Source organism: Ailuropoda melanoleuca, chromosome 19 (genome assembly GCF_002007445.2).
Source record: "Ailuropoda melanoleuca isolate Jingjing chromosome 19, ASM200744v2, whole genome shotgun sequence".
Taxonomy (NCBI): Eukaryota; Metazoa; Chordata; class Mammalia; order Carnivora; family Ursidae; genus Ailuropoda; species Ailuropoda melanoleuca.
The window spans coordinates 12725275-12738825 of record NC_048236.1 but is presented as its reverse complement, the minus strand read 5'-3'; the positions used below and the strand labels follow the sequence as shown (position 1 = coordinate 12738825).

Sequence of the window (13551 nt, the reverse complement as noted above, 5' to 3'; positions counted from 1 at the left end):
TTTTCAGGTGCTTCAGGATAACCTGGAGGGTTTGTTAACACAGAGTCCTGGGTGCAACCCCCAAAGTTTCTGATTCACCAGATCTGAGAAAGTGTGGAAATTTGCATGTCTAATAAGTTCTTAGGTGAAGCTGATGTTGACGGTTCAGAAACCACATTTTGAGAATCACTGATTTAGAGCAAAGGCATCTTGACTTCTGAGTCTGTCCTTAACAGGAAATCGTACAATGGCTGCCTCTCTGAATCTGTCTCTTTCTCTCTCCCTCTCTCTTGTTCTCCCTCTCTCAATCTCTCTCCTTCTTAAATGATAAAGAACTAGATACATTACAGTCTGTATAATTTAGTTCTTATTCTGAGATACTACTCAGGCATTAAGGCATATTATCAATATTACTTGAAGGATCCTCAAACTATTTAAAATGCTAGCTCCCATCACAGTCTGAATATTACAACACTTCTTTCATGCAGCATAAACAAGAACGTTCTCAGATGTACAAAGGGAAGGGAGGAGAGAGCTATAACACTTGGCTTTTGTTGTTACCTTTCTGATAATTAGCAATATCATTTCAATAAACCTTGTCTCTGAGGGTAGTTTTAGCTTTGAGCAGGAAAAAGCACAAGGTAGCCCCCCCGTTCTAAAATAGGAAAACAACTGGTGGACAATTTGCTTGTGTTTTCTTTTGGAAAGAGATGAGTTGGAAAATAGCAAGAAATGAATGAGATAATTTTATCGTCTATAAAAATGTCTTATTATTCTCTGCGTCTTTTGTTTCAAAAAAAATAAGGATATCTGCTTCTGTAATATGAGTAGAAGAGGAACTTCCATGAACATCTCTTTTGCTTTAATTCAATTTTCAAGTGAATATTTGAATGAGAAGCATTTTGCAGAGGGACAAGTTTGAAAGACTCAGTGCTTTGGATCATCGCAGATCTCACATTTGTACAAAGTACGCCACGCGGCGACTCCGTGTGTGAGTTAGGAGCCCGCGCTTCCCTCTTAACCACCTGCAGGCTTACATGGAATTTGCTGACATGAACCATGTCGCTGTAATGAATCAGAAGCAAAACAATACAACTTTACTGTTCGTGTCCCATGTTAGTTGCTTCCCTGCTCCACCCGCGTTTGAATCTGTCCCCCAGAGCGGTCTGCTGTCCTGTAATCTCTATCGACATGTTTCCCTAGATCACCTAGGGCTCTTCTGAAGGCACGTGTACACCCGCCCCTACCTCGTTCTTCAGCACCGAACACAGTGGGTGCTCGTATTTGATAAATGTTTATGAAATTTAAATAAATGCCAGTATTTACCATCACATCTCCACGGCAGTAGTAGCTGTCCCATAGGGGACTCAGCTGTGACCTAGCAGTCCAGGACTCCGTTTCTTTGTGAATCACATTCTTAATTTAATCTAGCAACACAAACCACATCATTTTTATTGGTTAGATGAATCCTATCTTATTCTCAAATGTTGAAGTCTTTTCTTAGAGATAGAGATAGTTATGTATTTGTAGTAACTCGAGAATTGTTATTTTAATACAGTCTTACTGGCCATATGTTGAGATAAGAAATGTGAGCAATGGCAAGGTTACAAACCTGAGAAAAAATTGTGTAAATGGGTGATAAAAGGAATGGAAAATAAAGCTTAATAGTATATATTTTTAAATAGTTTTGAAAGATAGCTTTTGAGTTATCTAATATAATATGCTATTTTGTATGTAAATATTCTCTCAGATGTCATGTCATAATGACAGTCTGTGATTTTTAAAACTATGAAGTCAGCTAACATGTTGGTTGCTAATTCAAAGTTCGTAATTGCTACTTCTTTTAGTAGACAGAAGAAAATCACTGGATAACTCTTGGTAATTTTTTGCAACCAATCTGAAGGTGAGAGAGTAAAATAACAATTAGAAATAAAAATCTTCGAACATTTAATTGACACAAATCATAATACATGAAGCTAAAAGTGAAATAGCCTAAAATAAATTCAGTTGAAAGTCAAACTTCTAACATGTTTAAATCGAAAGTTGAGAAATTATTTTAAACTCATTTTTTTTAATTTCTAAAGAGCAATAGAGAAAGAAAGAAAGAAAGAAAGAAAGAAAGAAAGAAAGAAAGAAAGAAAAAGAAAAAAGGTCCACAAAGTAATTTTAGCTTCAGATCATTAGGATAATAGAGTTTGTGTGTACAGAGATTCTTAAAAAAGAATAGTTTTACTCAGATATCCCTGTCATATGAATGAATATTCTACCAGCTTTGAAGTGGCCCTGCTCCATTGGCTGCCGGGAGTGTGCTTATGCTGGTGAGCACGACTTGCTCTGAGAGTTTTGAGATGTTGTCTAAGTTGCTGATTTGGGTGGTCAGGGACTTCCGGCTCTCTGTGCTCGTTCGGCCCCGGCTCAGCCGGTCCTCCTGGCGATGGTGAACTCCAAGGCAACAGCAAGAAAATGCAGCTTTAAATTCCTCTCGAAACTTTCCTGGCAAACCAGGGAGAGTGGAAGGAAAAAGAATTACACATAAATATGGTTCAACAAATCATGAATACAGTATAACACAGTTGCTCCCTTGAGCCAAACTAACAAAGAGGTGCAACATTTTGCAAAAAGGGGGAAATAGGAGGAGGAAATTGGGTTACTGGAAGCTTGGTAGACTCTTGAAACAACAGGTATTTCTATAAAATAACGTAACTGCTTTTCATGTGTGATGTTTGGAGTTCGTTTCATTCCTTCAGAGTCTAACCTTTATTTGTGATTGTGGGTTATTATAGATAGCTGTAATGAAAGTGGTCATCAGGATGTCCAGAGATGTTTAATAATTTCAAAAATGATGCAACCTGTGTGGTATATAGCCATGACTATGTATACATGACCGGAAATTACCCCTGCACTGGACTCTGAAGAAACTGGTCTACTGGCACACTCAGTTCAACAAAGAATCTAGAAAAAAACACCTTTAATATATATAGAAAATTTCTAAAGTTTCATAATCTGCATGAGGCAGAACAAAAAATGGAAGGAAAAATTACCCACTTTAGAAGTTATTTCTTGTCTTTAAGTCACTGACATGAAATTGGAAAAGTATGAAAATGAAACAGTCACCTTTTTAAGGATAAATGAACAGTATTGGGAATCATCATTTCCCTCCTCTGAGTCTCCATTACCAAACCGGGTGATTGAGTCATCACGCGAGAAGTGAATATTCAAGGGACTCGGACAATCGCAGGCGCATCCAAGTCCCCACGGGTTATCAGCCACCTTCCCTGCCTCACTCCACCCCAAAACAGCACTTTGACTTGGTTCTGTGACTTTGACTTCCAACACTTCTCCCTATAACCATCTAGTAGTTTTGTTCTACTTAGTGCAAGGCTCAGAGCTTTAGTCGTCTCTAACCCCAAGGCAATAGCTTCTTCATTGCTTTCCAAGCCATCTCCACAAGGTCCTTTGACCCCTCAAACACAGCACACGAACAGTGAGTGGTATCTGGTTACCTCAGATCTAATACCGTCTTTATTCTGGAGACGGGTTAGATGTGTCAGGGGAAGGCAAGAAAAGGGGCAACTCAATACAAAGCAAACCCCACCTATAACAACCACCTGAGTCTCTGAAAGGTGAAATAAAGCAGAAATCAATCTATCTATCTATCTATCTATCTATCTATCTATCTGTCTAGTATATGCCATGATTTAGGAAAAGAAACAATGAAAGTTGTTTAAAAAAAATGTAATTGGTCATTTGTCTTTTTTTTTTTTTGATAACCCATACCACCTACAAGGCCAGAGATGAAGTCAGAAAATATACATACTTCATTAAGTATAAAAAATGAATTACTTATTCTTCTATATAGAATTATCATATATTTGGAGAGAGCAATGAAACAAAAATAGCCAACTGGTTAAACTAGAAGACAGTGTAAAGATGTAGCTAATTAAAACACAATCCTAAAGTTCAGTCAGGCAAAATGTTTGTAAATAAAACAACTAGTTAAATGATTTTTACAATTACATTGGTTCCATAAACCGAGAAAGATAAACTCAGTTACAGATGTGTGTCTGTGTGTGTCATTTAGCTTGTGTGTTATTTAGACGTAGCATCATTGTTTTGTGGTCGGTGAGAAATCTTGAGATAACCCCAAGAGATGTTACTCCCAAGAGAAATGTAAATTCAGAAAAATACCCAAAAGTGGAAGGGTTCCAATTCCATCTCAATTGAGGCAATCTCAGTGTTGGCAAAGGAAATAATATAGCAAGTCTGTTTTATTTTCAGATAAAATTATTTTACATGTTGGTAAAGCATAAGTTTAATGTATGACAAGCAGGATTCTGTGTTCTTCAGTTCTCACAATTTTCACTTTCTTCCTACTCAACATTTTGTTTAAATTCTATGGGAAAATGACTTACATGATTTTCTCTGATGAGTTAGGTAACATGCTCCCTCTCATAAGGTAAAAACCTCAACACAAATTAGATCGGCGGGGGGCGGGGGAAACATCTCATTGTATAGCAATTAAGCTCTTCACACATTTCAAGAGTGTTCAAAACCTTCTGGTCATTAACCCCCTCGCCCTCAGTTAGGATTGTGGCTTCCATGCAAAGAACAGTTGAAAACTCACCACTGAGAAAGTTATAAATAATTGGGTTCGCAGCACTATTGGCATATACAAGCCAGTGTGAAAATGTAAACCAGGCATATACAGTCTCTCTGTCTTCTGTGTGCGTAAACATCCCAAATACTCTGTAGGAAACACAAAACAAAACAAACAACAATCACAGGAAATCCGGTGTGATTTTGAAAAGTACCTTTCAAATAATGAAATTCATGGGTGGACACAGTCCTTGACGGAAGCTGCACTGTCCTCCCCAGCAGTGGGCGCTGGTTTACGGCACGTATTGGGTTCAGAAAAACGTCAGTACCTATACAAAATCTCCTAGCACAATTAGCTAATCAAAGGCCAAATCAAGCCAGAGAATGATCCTTCTCTCCTGTAAACAACAAATGCGATACTACTCCTGGTGGGGAAGAGCACAGAAGTCGAATATATATCCAGGTCCCTTCTTTCGTTTTGTTTCTCAATACACTTGAACAATGCTTGTTACTATTTCATTTTGTGTGTCATTTAAAAAGCACTCCTAAGTTTCAGTCTTTGAGTCCTTCCTCCTACCTGCCTTTGTGCATTGATCAAAGTATCACGTTTTTTCAACCACAATCTTCCCAGCCTTGTTGAAATTTGCCTTCTGGGACTTCATTACAGTCAGAGAGAAACTCCTTTTCAGGAGGCAAAATTCTGGTAACATCTTAAAATTCATGAGTTTTAATATATTTATTTATTATTTTAAACTCTGAAAAATATTTCATTATTTTATCCTTACACATCATTTTTAAGATTTGCTCCATACTCAGAAATATCCCATCTATCAAATTCTATCTGCTAACCAATAACAGGTAGCTTGTAACTACCCAATAAACTGTATAGGCTGAAGATTTAATCCATTTCCTGCCAGAGGGTCCATCATAGATTGTGTAATTTGATTACACACAATGGTGCCCATCACAGAAATGCATTTCTGGAATAAAGTGATGCTCTGTGGAGTACTGGAGTTTTGCAAAAATGCAATACGGAGTAAAACAACATGAACAAATGGAATTAAAGTTATGTTATGACCCTCTAGCATAATACATCTTTGAAATCCTAGACAAACCAGAACTGCTTTAAAGAAGCTGGTTTTGACTAGTCGGGCAAAAGACTGTTTTAAGGAAAAGAGTTCAGGAATGTATTGGGAAAAGAAAGGAAACAGAAGCATAACCTACAAGGGCAAACAAAGAGATAAGCATTTGAAGCAAATGAGTGTGGTGAAAAGAAAGACAACTTCCAAGGTCATTTAAAGTTTTTCTCAAGTTTTGTGGAAGAGAGCAGACTGCTCAAAAATTGAAAATATTTTAACATAGGCTTTCTTTTTAGCCGTTTATTTTCCTTGGAAAGGGAGGTCTTTAAGTTAGAAAAAGAAGAAAATTGTTATGGACAAGTAGATATTTGGAGCTAGCTAAAGGGCAGGTCCAAGTGCCGAGATGCAAGGAATCCCAATGAGCAGTCCAGAAATCAGTAAATCTGACTTTTGTTGGATTTAGACAGAGTACCATAAAAGTACAAAAAGTTAGAAAAAAAATAGGAGAAACATCATTCAGTATCATAGCATGTTTTTATAAGGTTCTTAAGAGTAGAAAACTGCATCTAGCCAAAGATCAGAATAAATTTGTATGGGATTTCTGCAGTCAAGAAAAAGAAGACCAAAATTAGGAAGAGCTTCAGAGGGCAAAATAGCTTCCAGTGTCTTGTGAGCCAGGATGTATCTCAAGGCCCAACGCTGCTGAAAATCCTAGGCCTTTAAGGCTGTGTCTGTATTGAATAATATTACTAAACAAAAGTTCATTTTCCACTGAAAGAGTTATTAAGCAATCAAAACCAAGGGCCAAGAAGAATGAGAAATCTTTGCAGCTGGTTCTACCACCTTCAGTGTGTGACCCCAGCCAAAGCTGCCGCTCTCCAGAGTCTCCAGCTGGGAGGAATACGATACTGACTCTGAATCAGGGGAAAGTGAGAGGAGCAATCATAGTTGAAGTTCGAAGCCTATTACAAACAAAATTACTATTACCTTGGGGCCAGTCTGTTTGCAACAGTTATGATAATTCCCAATAAAGTTGGCCGGCTGTGAAGTTCATGTGAACACAGCCCCTGCCTTGGCTGTTCCTGTTGGTCCATTGTTTTAACGTCACAGTGTATCTGCACCCTAACAAATAACACACTTTCTCTCACTGAAAAGTTTTGTGCTAATTTTTATTAATAGTCACCCTGAGCTCTTGATTCAGTGACTTGAGGAAATGGCTTTTTTTTCTCTCTCTCTAAACATTCAAAACACAGTATGAGCCCTGATTCCATTTTTTGTTTGTGTGCTCAGAAATGAGTTTTAAGTATAATTAGAATGTTAAGGAAACATCCCTATCTTTATCTTTGAGATATAATTCTGTCATAATTCCCTATGAGAACAAAGTTTTGGAAAACCCATTTGTTCCCACCAAAAAACAAAAACAAAAAAAACCCTCCAAACTGTAAATGAGGTTTTTCTGTTTGTTTTTATATTAGTTTTTGTTTGTTTTGGGGTTTTTTGCATTAGAACTTTTTCTGGCATCTAAGGCTCAGCAATTAGCTTGAAGAGGCCAGGGGAACATCTGCTTTATGTCTGCCATTCAACAGAGAATTTCCATGGACAAGAGCATGTAGTCTGAGCACTCTAAAAGGCTATCCGACTTACCTGTTAGGGACAACACACTGAGTTATCTGGCCTGACAAACTAGGCAAAGGGCTTAGATTTTTCTCTGGCTTAAGAAGGAAAAAAAAAAAAAAAGTTCTTCACTAAGAACTAGGAAATGACAGTCACTTTATTTCCAAATAATAGATGAACTTTACCTCTTAAGCACGTTGAGGATGCTAATTGGTAGATAGCAAATTGCAAACACCAAAAGCACAACCATTAGCATCCGGGCAGTTTTCCGTCTGGCTCGGATCTGCTTTATTTCAGCGGCCACAGCACTAATCCTGGACTTGGTCTGCTGTCCCGGCCCTCGAGGCTGTGAAGCAGGCTGCAGGGGCTTCCATTTTCTCTGAACTACAGATGATGTTCCAGGGATCTAAAAGGAGCAGAGACTCTTTATTGCCACCTGACTCAGGGAAGTTCCACTTTGGAGAAGTAGCTAGAAGGTACAAGAAAGAGAGTGTTCTGGACGCCTGTGGTCTGGGGAGGCTTGAGAGCTTGTTTCCCCAGAATGTTTGCTGAGTTATGTTCATGAGTAATACAGTTGAGTACTGAATAGGAGTTTGGGTGGAAGAGAAGTTGAAACATCCCATTTTTGTCAAGGTCTAAAGAGGGCTACAAATGGAAAAGTTATCTCTTTATAAACAGAGAAGTTGTACATCCAGACAATGGAATATTATTCAGTGCTGAAAAGAAATGAGATACGAAGCCATGAAAAATGAGAGGAAACTAAAATGCGTATTATTAAGTAAAAGAAGCCAACCTGAAAAGGGTACATACCATAAAGGCTACAACTATATGACATCTTAGAAAACGTAAAATCAGAGAGACAGTAAAAAGATTAGGTTGCCAAATCTAATTTGCCAAAAGAGCCAAAAGGTTGCCATGGGGTGGTGAGGGGTGTGTTGAGGGGCTAATGGGCAGAGCACAGAGGATTCCTGGGGCAGTAAAATACTCTGTATGATACCATGATGGCTACATGTCATTATACAATATATGATGTATTTGGATACACTGTTTAAACCCATTGAACGTACAACATTAAGAGTGAACCCTTAGGTAAACTATGGACTTTGGATGATTCTACGTCAGTGTAAATTAATCAGATGTAACAAATGTATCACTTTGGTGAGGGATACAGATACCAGGGAGGCACTTCATTAGTGGCGGTAGGGGGCATTTGGGAAACCTCTCTGTATCTTCCACTCAACTTTGCTGTGAACTTAAAACTGCTCTTAAAAACAAAACAAGCAAACTAACCACAAAAGCCAGCTCTTAATTAAGAGGAGAGAGAAAGAAAAAACTGGCAAAGAAGAGCTGTAAAAGGACAACCACCATATTCTCTGATTAGGAATTCTGGTTCAGCTCAGATACCTCAGTTTAAAGAGAGGGGAAATGAACAGGTAATGCCAAAGTAACCTGAAAGGATTTTTTTCATGCATCAATACTGCCATCTGCTGCCAGATGGACAGATCAGGACTTGACTACCTAGTGCTTTTTATTAGACGTTGTTTCTCAGCTTTCGTCAATGGAAACTTTGAGTGAAGAGAATACAAAAATAAATAAAATATTCTCTGTTACTTACTATTTATTGTTATGAAATTGCTTGAAACCCATTTTGTGTTCCAGTCTGGCCCTTTAAAATGCATACAAACAGGGGCCCCTGGTGTGGATCTGACCGTTAAGCCTCAGCCTTCAGCTCAGGTCCTGATCTCTGAGTCCTGGGATCGAGCCCCCTGTACACCCTTAGATTCCCTACTCAGTGGTGAGCCTGCTTCTCCCTCTGCCCCTCCCCCCACTCATGCTCACACTCTCTCACTCTTTCTCTCTCTCTCTAAAATAAATAAAATCTTTAAAACAAATTTTAAAAAACCATATGAACACAGTGAGAATCCCTTGTGGTCTTACATTAACATTTCAAATAGCTGGAATTTGTAACAGCAGTTCTACAACTTGTACTTTTCCATTTCTTTTCAAAGTTATTTGATAATAGCAGGGAGTTCTTCCAAGTGTAATATTTTCTTAATTATAAGCTCATGAAGATTGATAGAGTTTAGTGAGCAAAACAATAAAATTCAGCACACTTAATTTTTTAAGAAGAAAATGTGCCAACAAGCACACCATAGCCCTGTGTTGGTTCTAAGCCTCCATGGTCTTCTTTGTTCTGTTAAGATCATTCAATTGTTGCTTTTATCTCTGTGCAGCTAGCCAGGACAGCCCCATAAGTTCCTGTGATGGCCTCTGTTGCTTTATACATCACAAGATCCAGGTGTGTTAGATAATCTTTGCAAGCAGAATTTTACCTTGATTTCTACACAAATTAATATGGAGCTTCTTTTAACCACAATTATTCTCTCTCAAAAAGAAACAAATGAGTTAATGAAAACCTGCCCTTACATAGAAAAACATTTGATAAGTTATCTCTCTTCTGGCTCTATATGTTCTGTTATGTAGACTGACGTTTTCACATGGTGGTGGTCCTATAAATTTTCTTATCTATATTACTGGTTGGGGACGGGGAGGGCACTGAGAATCCCTCCTCTGTGAGTCTCTTTTTAAATAGTCATTTTTTAAATAATTGAGGAGAAGCCGCAATGGGTGTTGGAAAGTTCCAGAAAAACTGTAGCCTGAGTGGCCCTATAAATGCCTGCTAAATGATCTTGAACTGTTTTCTAAATGATCTTTGAGAGATCATTTAAACTTTAGCAATTCTATTATTGAGCGCTCCCCTGAAGGAAAGAAACAATATCCTGCCTCTGATAACTTCTTCAACCCTCAGAAACAGAGTTCTCTAAAGAGAAACCGCCACAGGGAGCATGCAATCAGAATTAAAGAAACAAAACCAGGGATAATGTCCTCTTTCAGATGATGATCTAAATAAGCATGGGAGATGTTTAACCTGAATTCATCTTGAAGAGACCTACAAATGTCCCCATCAATAAGTTGTACATGTCTAGAGAAGGTCAGCGTCATGATAATAGAAATCACTGAGTAACTGAGCACCAGGAATTCTGCATAATCTTGAGTAGTTATTAATGCGTTCCTAAAAGGAGAATATTATAAATCCTATTTATAGATGATCGAGCAGACATTGAGAAAGGTTAAATAAGATATCCATGTCTACTTCTAACAAGTCAGAATTGGCACTAAGGTCTGTCTGACTGCAAAACTCATTTTTTACCATTCTGATATAAGGTTTCCATTTATAAACTTCAACAAAATGTGTTATGGAAGATGGTAAATTTTTAAATATGTGCCTAGTTACATGAACTAATAATCATACAAAAGGGCATTGAGAAATCCAGCCTGAGAGGTTGTCCATGTAGGAAGGTCTTCCCCTGCCATCTCAGGAAGGCTCCACAATCCAACTGTGTAAAGCTTGTGCATGCGCATGCATAAAAGTGCACGCGTGCGTGCACACACACACACTCCACTTTTATTCCACTATTGTAAATAAACTTTAAAATCATCTGTGATATGAAAATACATCTTGGAAGCGGTATTGCCATAATTTATGAATTGGAAATATCATGTAAATGATGGACCTTGAAACCTGCCCCTTCTTAAGCTGTATTTGTGACTAGGATTAACTTATAAGAAAAGGGAAACATGCTGCATACATTAAAAGAAGAAAAGAAGATATTATGAATAATGAATAAATTTGCAAACTTAAGTGAGATGGATAAATACCTTGAAAAACAAAGATTACCAAAACTGACACTAAAGATTACCAAAATTGGCACTATGATTCCAAACCTTGCAATACAAAAACTCCAGGTCCAGATAGGTTCACTGATGAATTCAATCAAATGGTAAAAAATAAATACTATTGATCTTATGCAGACTCTTTCTGAAATTCAAAGAAACAATATTTTTCGACTAACTTTATAACCCTATAGATATCCTAACAAAGACAGGACAACAAAACAGTTGACTAAATATCTCTCACGAATAGAGATGAAAAATTCCATAAAATATATTATCAAATCATATTTAGCAATATACAAGAAGGATAATAAAATTCACTCAACAAATCAATTAGGTTTATTCAATCAATGCAGTGATTTAACATTCAAAAATTAACCAATGCAATTTATCATACTAACAGAAGAGACTAAAATATGACCATCTCAATAAAGGAAAAGCATTTGAAAAATTCAACACCTTTTCATGAAAAAAGTTTCAGTAAACTAGTAAACTGGTAATACGAGGAAACTCTATCTACTTGGTAAAGGACATCTATAAAAAAGTCTTCAGCTATCATCCTACCTAACAGGAAAAGATGAACACTTTCCTTGAAGACTAAGAACAAAACAATGAAGACTTCTCCGTGCCTCTACTCAACATTATACTGGAGGTCCTAGCCAGTACAAGAAGAAAAGAAAAATAGAAGATATATAGATTGATTTTATTGAGGAGACATTATTGCTTACAAAGTAAATCCTAAGGAATTTCCAAAACTCTAATAGAGCTAATACCAGAATTTAGTAATATGCAGGACCCCAAGTCAATAAACAATCCATTGTATTTCTGTGATAAAATGATTTACAGCTTATATTTCATGATTCAGATGACCAAAATATATTTCCCAGATATATCTGGTCTTCATCTACAGTTCCTGAAAATGCTTCAGAGCTGTAGAAAGTGAAATGGGTGTCTTAATAACGAAGGTAACTTAAGGTCAGGAACTAGTTGCCTAGAGGACCAACCATTAAAGGATGGTCACTTTCAGTCCCACCCCCTGACCTCTGGGAAGGAGAGAGGGGCTGGAGTTGAATCAGCCAATGACCAATGACTTAGTCAATCATGATGATGTAATGAAGCCTCTATAAAAACCCTAAAGGACAATGGGTTTCAGAGAGCCTCCAAGTTGGTGAACATATGGAGATGTGTGGTAAATGGCATACCTGGAAAGGACACGGAAGCACCTTGCCCTGTGTATCTCTTTATCTGGCTGTTTAATCATAACCTTTAACATATCCTCTAATAAACTCATATCATCGGATTTTGAGATTCACAGTAAAGTCATAGACATAATGTATATGTATGTATATGGGACTGTGTGTATCTTGGAAAAAAGAAGAGGACAAGTCTGATAAGTACAATTTGGGAAATCACCTCATTAAAAAAAAATGCTTGGAAAATACATCACCTAAAAAAATTCTGTGCAGTTATGATGGAACTTGGTAAAAAGTCACTTAGCAACCAGGGAAGGGAGTATAAATATTCAAAGCAAAAAGAAGCAGAAAGACAGATAGGAGGGCTATGGAAAGATAGTAGGTAAACAGTAAAACCATGAACAACATCATTCAATGCTGGCAAATGATCAAGCAAGAAATCCTTTGGGGAACATTTTTTGGAAATCATTGATGACTTCAAGTGGGAGCTGTTTCAGTGCAGAGATAGGATTTGAATAAGATAAAGTGGGCTGAGAAATCAGTGAGGGTGGGAGGTGGTGAGAAAAGGAGCCAACAAATGGAAATGCCATGAATTTTAGCTAAGAGGAGGAGAAAGAGCAGAGTTAAGTTAGTAACTGGAAGAGTCTGAGAGTTAGGATGATGTTTTTTCTTAGTAGTTAAAAATGCCTGCTCCAGGAGGACAGATCTTCTTTATCTTTCTTCTATTCTTTAGCTCATTACCCATTTTATCATAATAGAATACAATTGATACTTGGTAGGTGCTATCTCATATGAAACAATAATCTCTACCTTTCTCTGTCTGGCAGGAACAATGGGACTTTTTCTTATTCCTTATACTACCATTTGGGAATGATTGGGCTCCAAGACCCAGTGACATTTTTTTTTTTTCCATTTAACTCTATGACTTCTTGACTTTTTTTTTTTTTTTAAACCCTGGCAAGACCTTTTAGAATTTAGATGAGCATGCCAAGTCCACATGATGAGGATCGTAATTGTTTTAACTGTCCCATCTCTTGACTTCATTCTCACAATAGAAAGCTCTACTTTCAGGGTCTATAGACAACCCTATGGACTACAACTGCTGTCCATGATCCTTTCACCCAACTCCCAAACTCAACGCTCTTGCCCTTTGTCCATCCCCAGATGTGTTGTCTCTCAACATTACTCTGTCACACAATTAGCTCTTTGTAGAAACTGGTTTCCCCTTTCTATCCTGGAAATCAACAAATGGTTTTTACTAAGTCCTCACCTGCTTCTGTATTTCTATGGACCTTAAAATCTTTAGTCACAAACAAACTTTGGATAGTTCCATTAGATATTGTCATTGCATCAAC

The 13551-nt window shown here is 37.5% G+C and overlaps 1 protein-coding gene across 1 annotated transcript in view; it reads right to left on the bottom strand.

The window, feature by feature from the left end:
* Positions 1 to 2128: 2128 nt before the first annotated feature.
* HCRTR2 (hypocretin receptor 2) overlaps positions 2129 to 13551 on the bottom strand; it is a 99412-nt gene continuing 87989 nt past the window's right edge. The window contains exons 5-7 of the mRNA XM_002923075.4: positions 7454 to 7674; positions 4604 to 4725; positions 2129 to 2472 (exon numbers count right to left, since the gene is read on the bottom strand). Coding sequence (XP_002923121.1) covers positions 2243 to 2472; positions 4604 to 4725; positions 7454 to 7674 — 573 coding nt within the window. The 3' untranslated portion in view covers positions 2129 to 2242. The remainder of the gene's footprint in view (positions 2473 to 4603; positions 4726 to 7453; positions 7675 to 13551) is intronic.